Source organism: Anas platyrhynchos, chromosome 8 (genome assembly GCF_047663525.1).
Source record: "Anas platyrhynchos isolate ZD024472 breed Pekin duck chromosome 8, IASCAAS_PekinDuck_T2T, whole genome shotgun sequence".
NCBI lineage: Eukaryota > Metazoa > Chordata > Aves > Anseriformes > Anatidae > Anas > Anas platyrhynchos.
In genome coordinates, this window is record NC_092594.1 from 30026348 (window position 1) to 30047419 (window position 21072).

The 21072-nt window shown below is 36.7% G+C and overlaps 1 protein-coding gene across 9 annotated transcripts in view; it reads left to right on the forward strand.

The window, feature by feature from the left end:
• The window catches only part of MAST2 (microtubule associated serine/threonine kinase 2), a 198933-nt gene that overhangs the window by 41254 nt on the left and 136607 nt on the right, over positions 1–21072 (forward strand). The window contains exon 1 of one of the 9 annotated variants that reach the window (XM_038183263.2): positions 6385–7079. The exons of 7 other annotated variants lie outside the window; for them this stretch is intronic. In XM_038183263.2, the coding sequence (XP_038039191.1) occupies positions 7041–7079 (39 nt within the window). In that variant the 5' untranslated portion in view covers positions 6385–7040. Of the gene's footprint in view, positions 1–6384; positions 7080–21072 lie in introns of those variants that run through there. One more of the 9 variants, XM_038183266.2, reaches the window with a different exon arrangement.

The window sequence follows — 21072 nt, forward strand, 5'->3', positions numbered from 1 at the left end:
CAAACTGGAAACAGAATTCACTGTGAAAGCTCGAGTATTGTGGAAAACTGGAGGATTTTAGGCATTTTCTTTGCGTTTCTTCTCCCTAGGACCAAGCCTCATAAGCAGCATTTGTTGTGGTTCAGAATGAGTTCGTATTACAATTCATTGTCAATGCACAGCTTTGCTCTGAAGGTCTTAGTTTCTCAGATAGAATGCTGTAAATAGGCAGGAAATCCAGAAGAAATTCAGACAAGCTGTCAGGCAAGTTTCCTTAGGTTGACTGCCAAGTTGTGTGTGTGTGTGTGTGTTTTTAAAAGAAGTTACCTCATCAACCTTCCTTGTTTCCGTAGTCTGTCAGTTTGTCTCAAAGGGACACGCTTATAAATCTCTGGATAAACATTGCTTGATCAAAATAAATAAATAAAAATCCCCAAATACTTCAGCTTCAGATTGACAGTGAAACATTTGGCTCATTTGGTTACACAGACAAATGTTACCAAAGATTTAAGAAAAACATTTCATTGAAATTGTCATCTAATAATCTTCCGGAAAGTGATCAGCAGATGATGTGTTATGTAAGGAAGTGTTGTATCTTTAAAGATTGCCACAAACTGATGTCCTGTTGCTTTTATTTTTTACTAAATAGAGTAAGAAAAATAATGAGTTTTGACTCATGAAAAGAGTGAATTTTGAATCTCAATATGCTGGATTAAGGTATTGTTCTTTTCAAAGTTCCTTGATAATAAAACATTCAATAAAAGCATTACATCATGTTGATGATAACTGAAAAGCTGTGGATGTTGCAGACTGAATTTGAACATGAGTGCTCTTGTTGTGTGGAAAATGATCCATAAATTGATCTTCATCATTGGATCATCCTGTTGCGTAGCGTGAACTTTCTTCACACTACATCTCCCTATAAGCAGGGTCCAAATTGCGTTGAGAGGATTTCTGGTGTTTCTGTAGCAAATACTAAATATCACAAGCAGCTTCGTTATATGTTGTATGAGCTGTCAGTGTCGATGGACTTAGACCTCTAGCATTACGAGTGTAAGGTGTGCAGCTATTGAATTCACTTAAACTACCCTGGAGAGTACACAAAGCTTTGATCCACAGTGTAATGATTTGATTGCCAAGATAGCCTTTAGTGGTTTTGCTTTTATGGTAGGGGCCGTTCTCCATTCTGATACGATGGAACACACTGCAGATGGTGGCAGGATGCAGTGACCTGAAAGAACCACAAAGCAAAATGAATTGCTCTTCATGTTTTAGTTCATTTTGAATAAACTGGATGAAACTTTTTGAGTGAATATTGAGTGATTCCTGAAATTTGCCTCCACTTTCAATTACAGTTTAGGATACATAGAAGGTACTTTATGTTCAGCATAGATAATACAACAAACTAACTGAACACAGCTAAGAGATGAACTGTGTGATTCTGTACAGATGCTTCATTGTGCATCTGAATATGCACACTCCAATATAGGAGATGCAGGCTCCTTTCTTGATTATCTCCCTTCTTTGCAGTTCGTTTGGTGATTAGAAAATGTGAGTAATAGGATAATAGCTTGTTCACAATTTCTCAATTGTTTTCTTGCAAGATGCATTGTACATAGCAACTACTTTATAGCTTCTGTGGTCACTGCTTTCCTAACAGTGAAATTGGTATGCCTTTGGTCATCTTTTACTGACGCTACCCAAATACCACTGGCTTACAGAACAACTGAAAGAACTGTTGCTTTGATTGTACTGAAGTTAACACGGAAAACTCTAGTCATCTTCAGACATAGTTACTGGAACTGTTCTAACCTTTCAAATTCTTCTTCTACAAGACAGAAGTGTAATAGAGTTTGGTAGCAGTCAGTGGGATGAGGTCTGAATCAGCATGGCGGAGAAAAGATTTCTTATTACCAACAGAAATGAAAGGTTCTTGGAGTATACTCCATATTATGTAAAGTGAAGTGAAGGTTCTGACTGAAATGTAAATGCAGGATCCTTCATAGATTTGATTTTCCTTTTGGAACGTGAGTAGAAAGTGGTTGGTCCAACGAGATGTTTCATCTTTTTTCAATGTCGGGTAGGGTTGGATGCTGCCTAGCCTGTATGGAGTAAAATTCCACATCTTCGTAATGTTTTTGAACGTCTTGTCATACTTGTTGACTTTCCTGTAAAGCTCCTGATAAGGAATGTTCCCGAAGTCCAATTCTGATCTAGTTTTCTGCCCTGAAAACATTTGTTTTAGATCTTTCCATTTTATCAATGCTCATCTTGAAATGTAGGACCTGACATGATTTTCTGTAATGGTCTCATCAGCGTCGTGTACAGAGACGGTACCATGATACTCATACCGCTCGTTTATGACATGTCAGTTCTTTTGGTCTGTTCAAGGCTTACATGAACTGTCATATCTATCACACACTTTTTAGAACTATTTTTCAATCTTCAACTCTCTTTTACCCCTAGTTACTTTGTAGAGTTCATCTTTTAGGATGCAGTCTTCACCAAGGACTACTTTTGCTTTCTACGTGAATAAGGAGATAGAATGATTACACTGGGTTAGCTTCACTCTGATAGCAGCTCATTGCAGGTGCCTAAGGCAGAATCTTTTTCCTGAATATTTGCAGCTATTTGTGGTTTGGGGTTGACTTCAGTATGTTTTTCTGTTTTGAGAATTCTTTGTATTTCTTCATTTCTTCATGAATCTTCAGTGAATTTGTCCAAAACTTTTAGCCATGTTCATGTGAAGCTTTTTTAGCCTTTTACAGTAACAAATATCACAACGTGACTGTTGTGCAGAGCAGTATGTCCTTTTGTTTGTTTGGAAATTGCTGATAGCCCCATGTAATTCATTCTGGAATTGGAAAGCTTATAAGCTGTCCTTCCCTACTCATCAAGCTAACCATTGCAGGAACACATTTACTGGAAGTTCCTGACTCTTTCCATTTTTTGATGCCTTCAAGTCAAGATTGAATAGCTTCTCAGAGAGTGCTGCAGCCAAATACTTTATTTGGGGCTCTATGTAAAAGGTCACTGGAGAAAACTTTCTGTGTATACAGAAAGACACGTGACAGCTATTTCAGACTGTGGTAGAAAGTATATGTGTAAGTTTTGTTTTCTTTTTAAGCACTTTTTTTCTTAATTAGTTGAAAAGATACAGAATGATGAGAATTAAGCCTTTGGCACAACTATGCCTTTCCTTCCTGAAGGACAACAGGGGAATGCAAGTGTACGTCTGTTTTATACAGTGTCTCAAAGAATGTAAATCATCCTACATGGACTTTGTACTTTTTTATTTATTTTATTTTTTTTTAAAGCTGTGCCTTAGTTTGGATTTTAACGGGAGGCTAGGAAGGCTCTGCTGTGGAATTGGTTAGATTATGTTCAGATGATCCACTATCATGCTTCCCCTTTTCTTCTTCTCTCCTTGCTGAGGAGAAAACAGAGTCTACCCCAGGTTTCTTTTCGTTTGATGGAAGAAAGACGAACTGAGTTAGGAGCTTATCAGTTTGTTCACCGGTAACGTCAGTCTCCCTCTTTTCATCTCCCTTTCTAATTCCATTTTTCCTTAGCAAGGTTGAATGCTAAGGTAGATACTGTGATTCTTAAAGGATTCAAAGATTACACGACTCCTTATCTTGAATTTTTCTTTTGATAAACAGCCTGCATCTGAGAACGGTTGGAAAATCTGTTTTATGACTTATATAAATGATAAAATTCTATTTTATGTACTTCAGTTTATTTAATATACTTCAGTACTATATCTCATAGTGAAATCTTTTATATGAATACATTCTCATCTTTGGTTGGAAACTTACCCAGCAGATCTCCTAAGGTGCTCAAATGAGTGCTAAAAGATGGAATAGTCTCCTGACAAAATGTCAGATAAATTTTTAAAGGTAATGTTTTGTGAGGAAAAAAAATCAGTGTCAGTGAATGGCTTTTAAATCCCACTTGTCCTTCACTTGATTTGGTTTGATACTGAGTACTCTCCCATTTTTGTGATTGCTTTTGATTTTGTTGAAGGAATAAGAAGGGAGAGTGGATGACCGTTAACAGTTAAATAGGAGGGAAGAAAACGGTAGTCATCACATTTGGGATTTTTTTGGTGACAGTTTTTGATCTGCCATTTCAATAAGGATTGTTTGCTCAGAAGAAGGGAAGGAAAGAGGGAAGCTGGAGGAAAAACCATGCCTGTTTTTTTCAGTAGCTCTGATTGGCTTCTCAACCCCAGAAACCGGGTAAGTGTGGCAGGCAGCCAATTTCAAAGCATTCTCCCCAAGAAAGCTTGAAATTTGGAAGAGAACAGATGATTCTCGTGGTATTCTGAGACTTGTGCCAGCCTCAATCAATTATAAGTCACTTGTGAAGACATTTTGAGAATTGCCAATGCCTGAATATTAAGGTAAATAATCCATGAAGGGTTAGGTTTATATGTGCTAATGGAAATGTTTTCAATTATAGTAATAATTGGAACTGTATACTATTGTGTTATCAGGCTTACATCGTTTCATGTAGCGATTGATATAGGAGGAAAATAGCATGTGAAAGGTATTGCATAATTCTTAAGATTACTTGATTCCTCTCACAGTATATGTTATTTAATGCTGGTGGCCTTAGAAGAGGTAAAATCAATGATGCAGCTAGTGTGTGGTTTAATATAAATATTCCTAAAATGTATTATAGACTAAATATAAATGGCAAAATGCATATAATACAGGTATGCATGCCAAAATGTTTCATTTCTATGGGATTTCTAGTAAAAGTAGAATTTGTTTGATGCTATTTTCTGGTAAGTGAAGTCACAGTGTTAGGATTCCTTTTCCGAAGAAGCTTATTTGGTGGCAAAGAGCAGGAAGTAACGCCAAAATCCATCAAAAATACTGCAGTGGAGAAATATGATCATCTTATGGTTCAGTCTGCTTTTAACCAGAACTTTACCTGTGTTTTTATGCTGCTCTTCTTCCCGGTGCCATGTTCCCAAGTTGGCACGCGGAGTTTTGTGTGCAGCTTGATGTTTCCCCCTTCAATTTGCCAAAGAAGATCCTGTGCCTTTAAAATCAAGTGGCTCATTGAGTTGTTTTCGGTAGCGCGCTGCTTTTTATATGGTACAGTATACTCCATGCAAATGAGCTGCCTGCTCAGCCGCTGTGTGGCTGCCTGCCCTGTTGGGGAGCTCACAAAGACTCTGCAGACCTAATTCAGCATTCAGTTGTTTAAAACGGCAGATGGAAGGAGGTATCGGCAAGATGAGGATTTATTAGCTGCTCACAATAAAAGACCACACTGGCTCTGCAGAGGATCAGAAAAAACCTGGTGAATGGGATTGAGTTGTATCTGCTTTCAGCTGACTTTACAATGATGTGTTTAGCTCATGTGACTCGGTCACTTAGCGTGAAGATCAGCTAAAGATTTCCATGTAAATATCTATTCCTCTAAGCACCGTCAACCTGTGTGCTTTTATGGAGACTTTTGGCTTGCAGCTGTCATAACTGTGGGAACAGGAACATTTCATCAAGCTGTGGTAGGCAGCCGATGGTCTGGGCTCTCCTTGTTGCATTTGCACATCTCAGGATGTCTGGCTGAAATCCCCTCATAAACACAGCTCTTCATGAAGTTTGATTTCTTTTATGTATCTAGTGAAATCCTTTAGAGGCTGAACTTAGGTTCTTTTTAGGTACAGTATTTATATTCAGAAATTATAAATAGGTTCTTCCTAAGCTTTTATCAGGAGATGAAATCTGTTGCTTTAGCTCTCTGCTAAGAAATTGTAGGCTGTTGCTGCTGTAGGTTGTTGGTTATATTTGCAATATTTCTTTTTTTCCTTTCTAACATAGAAAGGACGTGCATAGAACAAAGATTCTGTGAGATGCTCAGTAATTGAAATAATGCTGTGATGAATGTAACTAGGTTTTTATTGAAATGGTGTTTCGTATAGCTAGAAGTGTTATCATCATTTGTTTTTCAACACAGGCTAACAGCTCATATTTTAAAATGTGACTGCAATAATATACATAAAGGGGGAAAGCCTCCTTTGACCTTGCTGGAGTTGTCTGTGCGAAGGTGGTAGCTGGCAAACAGAAACTGCAGGACAGACTGCAAAAGCCTCAGCTGAACTGTGCTTTTTTTTTTTTTTTTTTTTTTTTTTTCCTTTTTGCCATGGATGACGAAGAGGGAAGGGCTGCTAAAGACAGCTCTAGCTCTGTCAGTGATGAATAGATGAATGATTTCTTATATGTTCAGAACTTGCAACATGTGTTCCAGACCCTTCAGCACATGAGTCGCAAGATCTCAGCAATGAACTAAAGAATGTGCCGTGTCTGCTGCATATGAGGAGACCAGCATACCTCAGAGATAGCAGAAACAAAAGAATGTGCGACAGTATCTGAAGAGTCTGACATTTGCTTTGTCATACAGAGAAGTAAAGGAATTTTTCAGAATTTGGAGAAATAAAATTTCTGTTGTTTCATAGTGAGTTTTTTTTCTAATTTTAAATAGTACCATTCCCTGTCTGTCTACAGAATTGATTTTTAGTTAAGTGTGAGCATGTGTTTTTTAAGGGAAATGTGACCTGGATTTTGTGAGCTTATTATGAACAGTAAATGAAGGCAGCTGTTGTAGTTTGCTGATCCCTTATGTAGCTGAAGTAAATGGAAATAAAGCAAAAATAAGTGTGTGTGTGGGGATCTGAATTAAATTCCCCCCTTTGGTCTTATGTGGAGGCGTGGATTATTATATTTCTAGACAGTTGTGTGTATGAGGGGAATGAGACATCCAACCTTGAAAAGATTTAGGAAAGTCGACCAGATTTTTTCCAATGTGACCTGCTAAATCTGTCACAAAAGAGGCAGGCAAAATTACGTACAAATAGTCAGAAACCCTGGCTGCAGTTCTTCATGACAGGCAAGTGAAAGACCATGTCCTATTTTTAGAGTGGATGGAGGAGGGGTGAAGGGGGGAGAAAAAGTTTGAAAATAATGGACTTCTTTAACAGTTAGAGAGCAAAGCTAGCCAGAAGCAAGTGAGCTTTAGCAGGAATTTGTGATCAACAGAGTCAAGATATGGATGATTCAAGTATTCTTCGAAGAAGAGGGCTGCAGGTAAGTGTAACTTCAATCTTTTTTTTTTTCCTACTGCTCGCAATGTCGACGGTCTCTTAAAAATGACAGTCTTTCAAATGAACTCAAGTTGACTGAGTACGTAACAGTGATGCTAGAATTTGAGTTTTCTTGTTTTCAGCTAATATATATTTTATTAATTAGAAGTAGAATTTTGTATGAAGTAATAAAATGCATCTTGTTAGTTTCTGCTTTAAATCCAATAGGCTTGTGAAAGCCTTTAAAAAATATTCTTATGGAAAGAAGTGATGTCCAAACTATAAAGCTTACCTTATTTTTGAAACTTCAGTTTTACAGATATTTGTAAAATCTTTTAAGTGACTTTTCTGACTTGCCTTAGAGTTGCCATTTTAGTTGAGCATTATTTAAAAAATAAATGTGAAAACAGAAAATGTGAAAACAGAGTATTTTATTTTAGATCTTTTTTATTACTTCAAATGCACAATAATCCAAAAGCAGATGCAATGCAACAGAAATTAAATTCTACAATGCAAATAATATAAATAAATATTTTTTCACCAATTGTAGATAAGTTGAAACAGATACTCCTGCATTTTCTTGCTAAGCTTTGTGTAACATACTAGAGAAGTTTTATTTTGTAGTGGTGCTGTGGAAGTTTTATTAAATTGCAGTGGTATGACAAGTATGGTAATCTGTGTTAGTGTCAATGGCGTGTGACGACTGAGCTGATTCTTGCTGAGTAAAACAGCTGGAAGTGAGAGAGCTCTCAAATCTTGTGTTATCTGGAAATTGAATAGTTTTTTGCTTGAAAGCATCATATTCCTTTTTTTACGTTGTAATGTGATATAGCCTATTACATATTTGCTAGCATAAATAATTGTTTATAAACCATGAACCTTTCCCATTAAACAATAAACAAACCAGATGACAGGCATGGTTAATTTAACTTCCTTTGAGGAAAATAAATTTTCCATTTTAACATACTACCGTTCATACCTTACTGATGCTTTAGGGTAATTAGAGTATTACTGTTGCATTATCTGAACATGCTTTGTCTCACCTCTTTAGTAATTGTATGTTTTGATTTTTCTCTGTGCCAGCTTATTAATATTTCTGAAATTAAGTTTGACATAGTGTGCATCTAACGCGGTGCTGGTATGATATGCTCGTTTGTTTGCTCATCATAAAATTAGTTATATTTAATTTTTCATTAACTAAAGTATATAGGATTAAGGTACTTGTCTTCCGTGATGATACGTTAACTAGTTGGAACTTAGTAACTAAGAAAATTATTTCTGACCACAGGTATCCAAATTTATTCAAGTTCTATATGCTGAGTCTTTAGAGCTTTTCTGAGCCTAGAATGACTGAGATGTTGCAATTGTGTGGCCTGTGGGGGCATGTTTTGGGGGTATTTTTCCTACTGAAAATAAACATTTCATAACTTCCAAAATAATAAATGGTCTCTAAGAAATGGGATCAATTCAGGAAATATGAAAGACTTAGTCTATTATGTTTTCACTTCACTTTTCTACTTCACTATATGATACCACAGAATTGGGAAGAAATATCTATATAATAAGAGGATATTTCGACAATGTAGCTAGAAGTTTAATTGTAGAATAGTGTTAATTGCAACAGTAATGGTTTTTCTCAAATCTTTCATTTTTGTAATATGGAGAGAAAAACATTAATGTTGAGTAAGCAAGTTTGTCCAATGTTTTTTAAGGAAGGGTAGTTGGAGCACAACCAGAACTTTGAAATGTGGAGAGCAACTTTAAAAGAAACAAACAAACCCCAAAACAACAAAAAACAAACAAACAAAGAAAAAAACTCGTATAGGTCATGCTGTTTCATGAATGTAGAGTATGACGTTATTTAGTTAAAGTATCAAATAGAGTTTTGTATTAGATTTGGGTAGTTTATTTTATATAAATAAATAAATAAATAAATATATATTTGTAAAGCTCTTGGAGAACACCACTTTTCTTTTTGTAGTTCCTTTCATCTTCTAGGCCAGTTTGTTATGCTTCTGGATGTAGTTGCTACCTGTGGACTGTCCCAGTATAAGGATTTTTGTGATAAGCAGTAAGCGTTGAATGGATTTTGCAAGTCTAATGAAGAATTTGAGTTAACATGCCACTTGTCCTTTTTCTCTGCCCCACTCACAAATCAGATAAAGGCCCCCAACTTTTCTAATATCTGACTCACCCAAACCCTTATCTCTATTGCTCTTGAAGAGTGATTATTGTGTTAGTGTCCTGTTCAGGTGGAGGTGAATATGGCAGGTACTGGGAAGAGGAGATTACCACAACGTTAGACTTCAGATCCCCTTGGCTTCTCTGGAGTGTCTAGTGCTACAGGTGATGTTTAGCTTCTCCTGTTACCAGCCTTTCAAATGTAAGTTGAGGTTAATGTCTTCTTAAAGCGAAGGAAGAGACTGTAGAAGTTAATTCAACATTCACTTGTGCTAGACAGGTTTAGCACGCTAGCACCTTATTGGCAAAAAGTTATCTTCATAATAATAATAATGCGGAGCAAGTGCAATGCAAAGGATTTCATACAATGCTGATGATTGTGTTAATTAGTCTCCAAAATAATCCTAAAAGCTTTGCAGAGAAGCTTCTAAAGACAGTGATCAAAAGAATTCTTCACTATGTCATTAACAAAAAAAAAAAAAAAAAAAAAAAGAGGGGAGGGAGAGAGAGGGGAAATAAAAAATAAGTCCTTGTATTAGTGGATTTTAAAATAATTCTGATGATGAATTCCAGGTGAAGCATCCTCGAACATAAATAGTGTATCCTTCCTTCTTGATAACGTAGATGGCAGTGTGACAGCTGGAGAGACAGGGCTCTTCCTTTGTGAATTTCATGATGATGCTTCAGGGGATTACTGAAAAAGGATGTGAAGCTGGAAAAGTCCAAATGTCTACCAGTGGCAGCAAGGATGTGCTGAGACTGGGAATGCATTTCCCTCGTTTAACATGTGTAGTGTGGTAGAATTTGATAATTTTAGTAGTCCTCAGTGTTTTCCATCCATATGTGGTGTAGTGTGTCCTTGTAGTTTGGTAGCTTTGTGTAAAATCCATGTGCATTTATGTAGGTATTATCGATGGGGACATCAAAAATGCTTGGGGAACTAGGAAAAGGACAACAGAGGAGTAAAGCAGATGTGTAACTCCAAAAAGATGGTAATGGTTTTGTTGTTTTTCCCCTGTGTCTTGAAGTGGATGTTTTTCAGAAGAAATTGTGACTCAGACAAGTGACCATTTTATGGAAAATTTCTAGTTTAATGGTCCCTAGGAAAAAATAAAAACCTGTTGGTTTATGTTGGCACTGCCAAGGCAACACACGATGATTACTTTTGGAGGGGCTGCGTGCTGATACTTTGGTGTTGGAAAGCCACTGAAGAAAATAAATTGCTTTCCCATTTCAAACTGGATGTCAATGGCTTTAAAATAACCATCACAGCCTAAATTGGGCCCTCTAATCCAAGCCCCCACTCAAAGCAGTGCTGATTCCAAAGTGAGATCAGGTTACTCAAGGTCTTGTTCAGACTGGTTTTGAGTATTTCTAGGGATGGAGAATTTGCAGCCTTTCTTGGCACCTGTTCTGGTACGTAACCACTTGCACTGAGAAAAATACTGCTTCCTTTATATGTAGTTGATATAGAAGAATGCTTTCCTCAACCTGCTGATACTGTTTCGTACAGAAATCAACTTCTGAAGATGACTTGAGATGAACAAATGAATTATCTTCACCAGAATTATCTTAACCAGTGCTTCTGTCTTACCTTGATAACTTCTGACTATTTTTAGCAGAGTTGATACAGGCTTGTACTGAATTGGCTTCCCTGGTGCTTCCATGTTTTGGGGGTTTTGTTCTTCTTTTGGTTTTCATCTCTTCCTGCTCATTTGACATCTTAGTTGGTGGAATTCTTTGTTATTTTTTGGTGGTGTTTGTCTTCCTTTTCTTCTGTCTTCTTCCCCGCTGCTTCCTGTAGCTGAGTTCTCAGCATAAATATGATGAATATACCTCTTGTGTGTGTTATTCCTGCTGGCTAACAAAAGCAAACTGATTTCTTATTTTCCTTTTTTTCTGGCGCTACTGAGAGCACTATTCATAAGCCTGTAATCTGAATTACCAGGTGCTTTTCCTATCTCCCTGCTCTTTGTTCAAATCAACAGAAATTTTAAATTAGACTTACTTTTTTTTTTTTTTTTTTTTTCTCTAATACTTCTGACATTTCTTTCACTTTGCTTCATCTCACTGTTTTGAAAATACTGTTGATCTGTTCCTTTCTCATTTTCAGTGGTTACCTGTTCAAGGGCCTGGGTTGCTTGACTTTCAAGTTTCCTTGTGCTCATCTCTCACAGGCAGCTTATTCTTTTCAAATTCTGTTCTTTTTTTGCCCTGTTAAATGAGCCATTCACTGTCACTAGCTCATCCAGTTCTGACAAAGGCATACGTACTTTTCCCTCATGCTTCTTGTTACCTCCATTACCTGAAATACACTTGAGATCACTGCTGTATACTTTGTCCCTTCTCTGGAGACCCTCTTCTGCTGTGATCCATGCAATAAATAGCCACATTTTGTGTAAGCAGATGACCTAAAGAGACAGGAATTGCTCCTGTAGGCTAAATCAATATATTGGGGTGTGACCTGGCTACCTGTCTATATCACCTTCCTCATGTCTTTGCTCTGTAGCATCCTGTTTGGCCTCAAACAGTGAAGGCTAACTGCTAATTAGTAACAGTGAAATAATGTGGAAATGAAGGTCTAGGAGGGGCAAATCGGATTTTCTTGGTGTATGTATGCAGATGTGTGTATATGTATGTACACACACATAACATGCACACAGTTTGACATAGTTGTGCAATTGTATTGACAGAAGAATGAGAAAGTGCTTCTAATAATGAAATATCCTTTTAATTTGTAGGCTTTCATTTTGACTAATGAACTTGGACTATTGACAAAACTTACTGCCTAGGGACAAGTGGTAATGCAGGTGTGGAGCTGCTTCTACTGTATTGGGCAGAGTTGTTTTTTTAATTATTGTTATTTGGTGTATATATCATGATGTGAAATACATCATGATGCATGTTGTGATATGTGTAGGGTAGATACACTACAGATGCTATGAGGTTATCAGGTATGTGTATCATTTGTTTTTCCCTGTTAGTTCTCCACAGATGAATAGTAGTATCCCAGGAGTCCCAGTGAAAATGAGCGTTTATCTTCAACATCATCTTGTACTAGAAAATGGCAATTTTTTTGCATTACAGTAGCTACTGCAGATATGCTTTTACTCTTATCATATGTGCAAGAAATTAGTTTCTATCCTAAAAATCCTTGCTAGTACAAATAACGAAAGTAATGGAGGGAGTGATATGGCAAATTTCACATACTTGTCATGGAGATTATTTTCTGCATTTGTGGTATTTAGATGTGGTTGGATGTTATCATCAACAAAGTTCTCTGCATTTCTGTTTTCCTACATACTGCTAGTCCCCACTTGTATTTTGTTTAAATCTGGGTTAAGTTCAACTTGTTAATTTACTTTATTGGATTCTTTTTGTCCTGGTTTCAGTAGAGATGTGAAACACAAAGTGCATCACAGTACTAGAATGTATCTATCTTGGTTAGTGTTTTCTACCACACTGCACGTTTGACTATAATCTATATAAATGTAAACAAACAAACAAAAAACACAGCAGAATTATATTTCTCATTCTAAAGATAAATTTTGTTTTCTTCGTGAGGGAAAAAAATTGGACATGGAGAATACCATCTCAGAATATTTGGTGGACTTAATTTTGAGCTTGCTTATTTTACTCTAAGGCCTTAGCACTTGTTTTGTTTCATGGAGAAAGGGAATCAGTGGTCACACGATCTCATTCTGTGTTAGGCTTCATTATATTTAACAAGAAAATGCTTATTTTACCGTTCAGTTTTTGGTACGGTTTAAACCTTCTCTGGGATGTCTTTGGACAGAAGAATGTTGCTTTTTACAATATTTTTGTAAAAATCTAAAAGTGGAGACTGTTTCTGTAAAGGAAAAGAATCTGTTTACAGTGAGGGAAGACTGTAAATGGCACTCAAATTCATTTTTTTTTTGTTTGTTTAAAGCTTGTAAAATGCATTTTAACTGAAAAGTTAGTACATGAATTAAGCTTAACGCTTTACTTCAGATTTACAGTGGAGATCCATGCATACATGCACATATGAACGTTTTCAGATATTTTGAGTCTATTGGATTTGTGGTTTTGGAACTGCCTGCTACAATGTATGTTGCCATGGGAAATACTGGCACCTACTTGCAGGAGAAATCTGGCTTTGCTTTTACAGCATTTAAAAGAAATTAGACTTTGAGCAGCTTTCTGAAATCATAGATTGCTCTCATCTTTACTCCTTTGGTTCTTCTAGTGTGTTTTTCTTGATTTATATGTTTTCTAGTGCTATGCTGAGATGTGCAAACCATCTGCCCACTTTTGGTAATTCTGCACCCTCCTTTAAACTCCTTCCACTCCCCCAGGTCCTCACATTTAAATTCCACGCACAAAATTTGGACTGGTTGTTCACGTTGCTTTGGGGTTTGGCCTGGACTGTATCATTTTCTTTGTGCTTCTGGTGGGAGACAATGGAATGCAGATTGAAACTAAAGAGAAGTTTTGGTTATGAAGGAGATTGGTTTCACCCCCATCCTGGAGATTTATATCCTTTTGGGATACATAGGATCTGTTTAAAAGAAAGAAAAAAACCCTCATAAATTAAGAGAGAAAAATTTGAGCACATCTCGTTATCTTTGAAGGGATTGTTTTAGATAGCATTCTTCTAAAAACTTTGAGTAACAGTATAAATTAGATAGAAGTTCTCATATTTGGTGCAAATACTGGTCTGTATACTGGCTTCTTGCATTTACCAGTAGTGCTTTTTTGTATATGTGGCGTAATGGCTTTGCTTTGTTCTTGACACAAGACAACAGAAGAATGACAATGTTATGTTTGTATCAAAGCAAAGCTGACAGTTCTGATTTGAAAGCTCAAGCTTAGGTTTGAAAAGAAAAAATATTGAAATTATGTCTAGAAAAAACATGGATATTGCTTTGAGTTAGGTGAGTTACTTCTAAAAGATAACATTAGAAACTCAGATGTAAAGTTCTACATTTGAAGCCTGGAACGTTTCTGGGTGGTTTTCTGTAGTTAACTAGCTTTAGGTACTTGAAGGATTCAAGACTGAAAGAATAAACAAACGTCCTATGGAACATAATTACATTCCTTTTTTAATTTAGGTTCTTTGCTTTGATAAGATTTATTTTATACTGCTTACAGATTTACCGAGAACATAACTGAATCCTCAGGTCAGATGTCTGCTGAAGGGCTTCCAACTGCAGTGATGTAGGCAGTCACGAGTTTTATTGACATCTGAAGAAGAGGTGGTAACGCAAGAAGATAAATAAAAATGGTTTATGTAGATACTGAAATTATGTGCTTATTTTAGGATACAGGACATTCCATACTGTGCGTTTTTTTTTTTTTTTTTTTTTAAAGATGTTTTTAAAAAATCTTATTTTTAGGTTGATTCCCAAAAGAACCAAGCTTTTTTGCTTGGATGTAGTTCCTACTCTCCTCTCAGTAAATTTTCTACATGTTAAATTAATTAAAATTTGGACTGTACAAAGTGTCCAAAAGGTAGTTTAATGTCTTTAACCTCTGTGAAAATCAGCTGACAAAAGGACAGAGACCTACGTTAGTGTCGGCACAGCAGGTAAGACCAGATGAACTTGCTGTTACACATCAGTTGGCTGGTCACTACCTGGGTGTTTCCAGACTAGCTGGACAGCGTGCACTGCCTTTTGCTCAGGTGGAGTGTCTGAAGAGACTTGCATGAGGAGGAGGATTGGCGAACGCTGACAATATATTCGTGGTCTACTGGAATTCATTAGCTAGGTTAGTCAAAAGCAACTTGTTTTGATTAAACTCATTCTGCAGAAATGAATTGTGAAGTTCTGTTATGCAGGTCTGCTGTAATCTTGTGCGTGGATGCCATATGTTAGACCATAGGAAAATGGATCGTTATGACATGTGTGAGTGTACTGCATCTCATTGCAGAATTGAGGATGCATGGTTGGAGAGGTAAGAAACATCACCAGTTTTGGTGGTTATCTGCCTGGCACATGAGCTTGCACACTGGTTTGATTTTTCAGGACTGGTGCTTGTGTTCTGCTTTGCAGTGGAGTAGGAAATGGTACTGAGCTTGAGAAGCATAAGCTTCTGGCGTTCACTCTGAACACATAGAAAATATAGCAAGGGGAAAAATGTGAAAGCTTGTCAGAACAAAAAATCCTTGAGATATGGACAAGGATAAAAGGTTAAATGGTTTGCTCAGGCAGAAAAGATAGTATTTAGCTGCTGTCTTCAGGGTATTGTTAAATTGTTCTGATAATTTGCTATAGTTATGCTTAAATGAGTGCTTTCAGTTTGTCAGTAAGGACTTCATGAATGCTTGTATAGCTGAACTAAACTTTTTATTTTCAGCTTGTGTGAAAAGGTGAAATGCCAGTAATTAATTCTACAGCTTCAGGAAGAAAGGTTTCGTTAGCAGGTGGCTGTATGAAAGAACTGTTCTATGTGTGTGCATCTGAGTACAAGTAGGTGTTGGACTAAGGAGTTCTTCCCAAAGATAAATGGTGATATCTTTTCATACATTTCATTGTTTTGAAAGTGTCTTCTTGATGGACTTGTTTGTTGCTGGGAGGCCGTGAAATTTTTGCTGCTGCTGGTAGTTGCAGGGATTGCCATTGCTTTTGTTTCTTTCCCTAGCCATTAGCCGCTCAGTGTGCTCACTTGGGTTAATATCACTTCATTTTGTTCTTGCTTTATGATAAATCCCAAATCTTAAAAACAAACCCAAAAACACAATACAAAACAAAACAAAACGTTCTCCAACCTAGCTATATAACATGCTGCTACTGTGCTGCAAGACTAGTGTTTAATCTGCTTATCTGTAACAGTCTTTGCTGCTTACACAGACCCACTTACCTCTTTAATGAGAAGATGTGTCCTGCAGTGAGGCAGCATGTATTTTGCTTCTAGGCTTATGTCATCAGCCTAGGAATTGAAATTGGTTGAAGCACTTTTTTATTTTCCTGTCAGTTCTGCTGATTATAGTTGCCTCTTCAGTTTCTCTAATGCATTGAAAGACAGTGGTTGTTTTAAAAGGAAACCTAATTAAAACATGCCAAGTGAAAATCTAATTTTGAAAAGCTATCAGTATAGATTGGGGGCAGGTAGTCTTCTCCTATTTTCAAGGAATAAATATGAAATATCTTTGCATTTTGAATACTTGTAAATTCTGGCTACTGGTCAAATAAATGACAAAATATATTATCAGTTGTGGTGTCTTAATAGCACCTAGAAAACACTCTCTTAAATAGCAAGAGACATTTACAGTCAGTTGTAAACATGTGGCAGAATTTCCTGTATGATTTAGTAGTTGTTCCTATTTTACTTTAAATTAAACTGCTTTACAGAAGCCATTAGTATTTATGGGAGTTCTAGAAGTTGGTGGGATTTTGACATTTCTGGGATCAAGACACAATAGGCTTCTGAAGGATGTTTATATCTAGAAGCCATTACTGAGAAAATATGAAGTAATTGGTAGACACCAAAAAGCCTCTGCAAAATGCCCCTGTGCTATTCTTCTGTTAGTCCCTGAAGTATATGATATTGAATCTTCAAATGGGGGTTATTTTTAAGAGTTGCATCTCCTAGATGTTTTTCACGCGCATGCCTGGCACAACTGTGAGATGGAGGTGTCTGGGTTACGTTACTCATCAGCTATGCAAAGAGCAGGGTCTTTCTACCTGCTAGAGCACTGTGGAAGTACAACTGCTGTGCTCTTAACATCTAGGGCAGTTCAGGTATTCCTCATAGCTGGTGTTCAGCTGTCTGGATAAACTCTGAATTTTCAAGCCTGTGGATACACCTTAGCAGCTTTTTTCCTGACGGGAACAAACTGTGAGGAAAAGTAAACTGTATAAAGTTTACATACTCCTTCAGGAATCGAAGAGATGGGGTTGGCTTTGGTCGACCTACTGAGAACTTGCTAGCTATGAGTGGTCGTGTTTCAGCTTGTTAGAGGTTTTTCTTATTGAGCAGGTGAATAGTGTACCTTCTGTCTGTCTGTTAGTGGCACATTTGAAAAAAAATTGATACAAAAAATAAAAAGCACCAAGAATGCAGGAAATTCAAGTGGTAGGGAAATGATTTATTTGATCAGGTTTAATGGAGCCAGGCATGCTTTAGAAATACGTATTTTCACTTTACTCATGTTTTCTGAAAACATTGCATTTATACTGTAAATAACACAGCGCAGACTTCCTTAAACTTGGCTTATGAGCTTTGAAATCATAATCTCTATTTGGAAAACTTACTACAAATCACTTCTTGTAGTTTTGTGATTCAGAGCTTAAAAAAAGACTGGTAGGTTTATGCAGCTATTCATTTGAATTTGTTAGTCTTACTTATTCCATATTAGAAAGCTAATTTCAGTTTGAATTCAATTACTGTACTATATCATAAATATCTATTAAATGACATTTTACATAAATGCTTCTATATGATTAAACTTTGAAGTTTCTCTTTTCTGCTTTAATGATCAAGAATAATATCCAATAAAAAGTATTAGGTTGTTTCAGATTTTGATGATCTGTGTTCTAGTATGTGATGGTTCTAACATTTGATGGTCTAACATTCAACCTCACTGTCCTTACCAATAAATGTGGTAGAACAGTTATGTCTGGAAGATAATAAGGTCCATTCTCCCACATATCCTGATGTGTTTTCTGCTGTGGGCCTTTGAGTGGAGTGTTCTTCTTCAGGCTTTTTATAATACAGTGAATAAGTAGCTTAATTCTTCCTCTTTCATGCCACTTATAGCAATATTCTTTGCTGTCCTTCTAAGGAATATATTCTTCTTTTATTTAATAATGATTTCATTTTTTTTTCTTGCTTCTCTTTGGAGGTGAGATGTGTCATTAAAATGGGGGCTTTGGAGCTAGCAACACTTTGTCTGCGAATACTGACAAGGAATTCTGAGGATGGGAAGTGGTTCAATTTTGTTTTTACCTGTCTTTGGTCAAATCTATAAATGACTCATTTTGCTAATGGCAATGCTCCTTTTAATTCAGATCATTTTAGCACAACAGATGCTTTTGTAGCCGAAGATTTCTCTTTCCAAAATGCTCTTGGATATTAGTGTGATAAAATCATGTTTGGAATGAGAATGAATATAATTACTGCCTATTGTATGGCATAGCTTAAACCTCATCTAATTACTTTTAAAGTACTTTCATCAAATATGAACGTATTAATTGACTTTGACATTTATCACTTGTTTTATATCAGTGTAGGCTAGTAAATGTCACTTGTATTGGCAGCCAAAAAATGAAATGATATCAGATGTCATTGAGGTAGGTTAGTGTAGTCCATGAATGAGGTTCTTTCTGCTCCAGTTGTCCTGTGAGCTGTGGCTTGCACATGGTGGCAATGACTCTAGGCTACGTTGGTCTGAAATAGAACAAGCCAAGCCCGTGGCCTTCTCCTCCACAGCAAATCTGGGGGGACTCAAACCTATAAGAAAGTATTTCCAATGTTATACCAGCTTTTGTCTTGAGGTGTATGTAGCGATCTCCTTCTCTGCCAAAATGTGTGTAATTGAGCTTTATTTCTCATAGTCATAGCAAATGGCTTGGCTGAAGTGCACTGACTAGAAAAGAGAGCCCCTCTGGTTGTTGGGTCTCAGTTGGGAGGGGATTAGGATCTTAACCAGGATATGTTTGAAGGCCAGAAGAGTGAATTGCAGGGAGCTAAGAGCAAGGAAGAGATTGGACATGAGTTAAGCAGGAAGATAAGTGGTTTTACATTTCAGGTGGGTGTGAGGATTACAGGGAGTGTGGACTATTAGTTTCTTCTCCCCAACAGTTTCCAGCTATTAACTATTTATTTTTCTCACTTTTATCTTAATTTCTTAAATGTGAATGCTGTGCACCTTCATGTTCTCCCCTTGTTGACTGCTTTGGCAGATCCTACTGTAAAACTCTGAGGGCCAAATTTAACCCATCAGCTCCATTGCACTTGGTGTCTCAAAACACGTACTTATGAAATAGCATCCAAAACTTGTTGTACTGAAATCAGCAAATATCAAAGATTTCATTTTTTAAAAAACTGCATGTTAGGGAACAGCTTTTCTGTGTGCTTCTGACTGCTTCCTTGTAAATTTTAATAGTTTGACAGTGCTGAGCTGATATTTTTCTTCCAAAGTGGCTACCACGAAGAAAGCCCCTCAGGGAGATGGGACTCCTGTGGACTTTCAGAAAGCAATGTTGTGCTTGATTAAGTTTAGACAGATGATGGAGTGATGTAGTAAAATCATTTCTGTTAAGGCATAATATAACATAGAATGCAATGTAGTACCATTGGGACTGATAAAAATGAAATACTAAAGAAAAACCATGCCCTTACATCTAGCTTTCAGCAGCAGATGCAATAGATGTAATTTAGTTGTGTGGTGCTGGAAACATAATATTGATTTACCATGAATCAAGAGAAATAGCTTTTACCTTGCCTGGTTGTATGGATTGCAGCAATCTTAGTGAAATGAGTTACCTAAAAATGGGACAGCAAGAAAATTCCTTCTTTTTGATAGAGATGGGAAGATGATTGTAGCTAGGTAAAATAAAATAAAATCCAGTTAGATGTCTAAATGGGGAGCTGAGAGATACTTCATGTGCTGTTGCTGGGACCTGCCAATTTTCCATGGTCTTAACTTCTTGTACTTTTTAAAAAGATAAGTTTCTTGAAAGTTAGTCCTCACGTGACTTGCCTAGAATTGAAGCAGACATTTACTGGCATAAGAGAATTTTGGGGTAAAACTTTCCGTGTATCGCTCACACAGAGAACTTGGTCTTTTTGCATAGCATTTTTGTACCACAAGATGACCAATTTTTTCCTGCTTTAAAAACAAACAAAAGAGCACTTGTGGTAAAGTAGAACTCACAATAACTTTCTGGGAGGTTAGTTCAGTTACTACATGGCATGGAACTTTTGGATTTCTCTTTTACTACCTTCATCTTTCAACTAGAAACAGCTTTGTTTTCTTAATGATTTAAAAAGTTGGTGTTCCTTTCACTCATTTCTCTCCTTAATTCTCAAGTGACCTGGTTTCTTCCTAAAGTAAAATTATTTGTAAATACCCTTAATGTAGACACCAACACTTTAAACAAAGTGTTTGAGTATTGGTGTTCTTGAAACTTGTTTTCTTGGGTCTCTTTTGTGCAGGTCACTGGCATTAGGTGAAAGTGAGTATATCAAGAACCATGTATCCATTTATTATTTTTGAATTTACAGAAATTTCACACTGTAGGCAAGCTAGAGTCTTTTGATGAGAGCTGTGTGTCCCTTCATTTATTTTCATTTATTCGTAGGCCATGATGTGCAGATGCCAGCATTCTACAGGTGAGGTTGAACATTATCTCAGACTAGTGCCTGTTGGGGAACTATATATATAATGGACTTGAAAAGATGCTTCATACTTGCGTTTTTTTTTTCTGTTTTCTGATGTGCTAAGATTTCAGAACTTTGGGGTTTAACAACAATAATTTCAACATTTGTTACTGCTGTTTCAGGAAGACAGCTTGATTAGAGGGCTGCTAAATTATTGGCAGCAGGGTGCAGCTTGCAAATGAAACCTGACCACTTGAGAGAAGTGATGTTTTAAATGACACTGTTGCATATATTTTTTTTCTTAGCTAGTCACTCAATTTCTCCCCAAGTATTCATGGTGCTCCTACATTTCAGGGAGGCAGATTTGAGAAGGCATTAAAATAATTCCTTTAGGTATTTCAAGAGCATCCCTGCTCTCCTGAAGTGGAAGAAAAACAAAACAAAACAAAAACAATCAAAAAAACCCAAAGCAGATAAAAGATGGTTAGCTTTAAAAATAAAAATAGGCT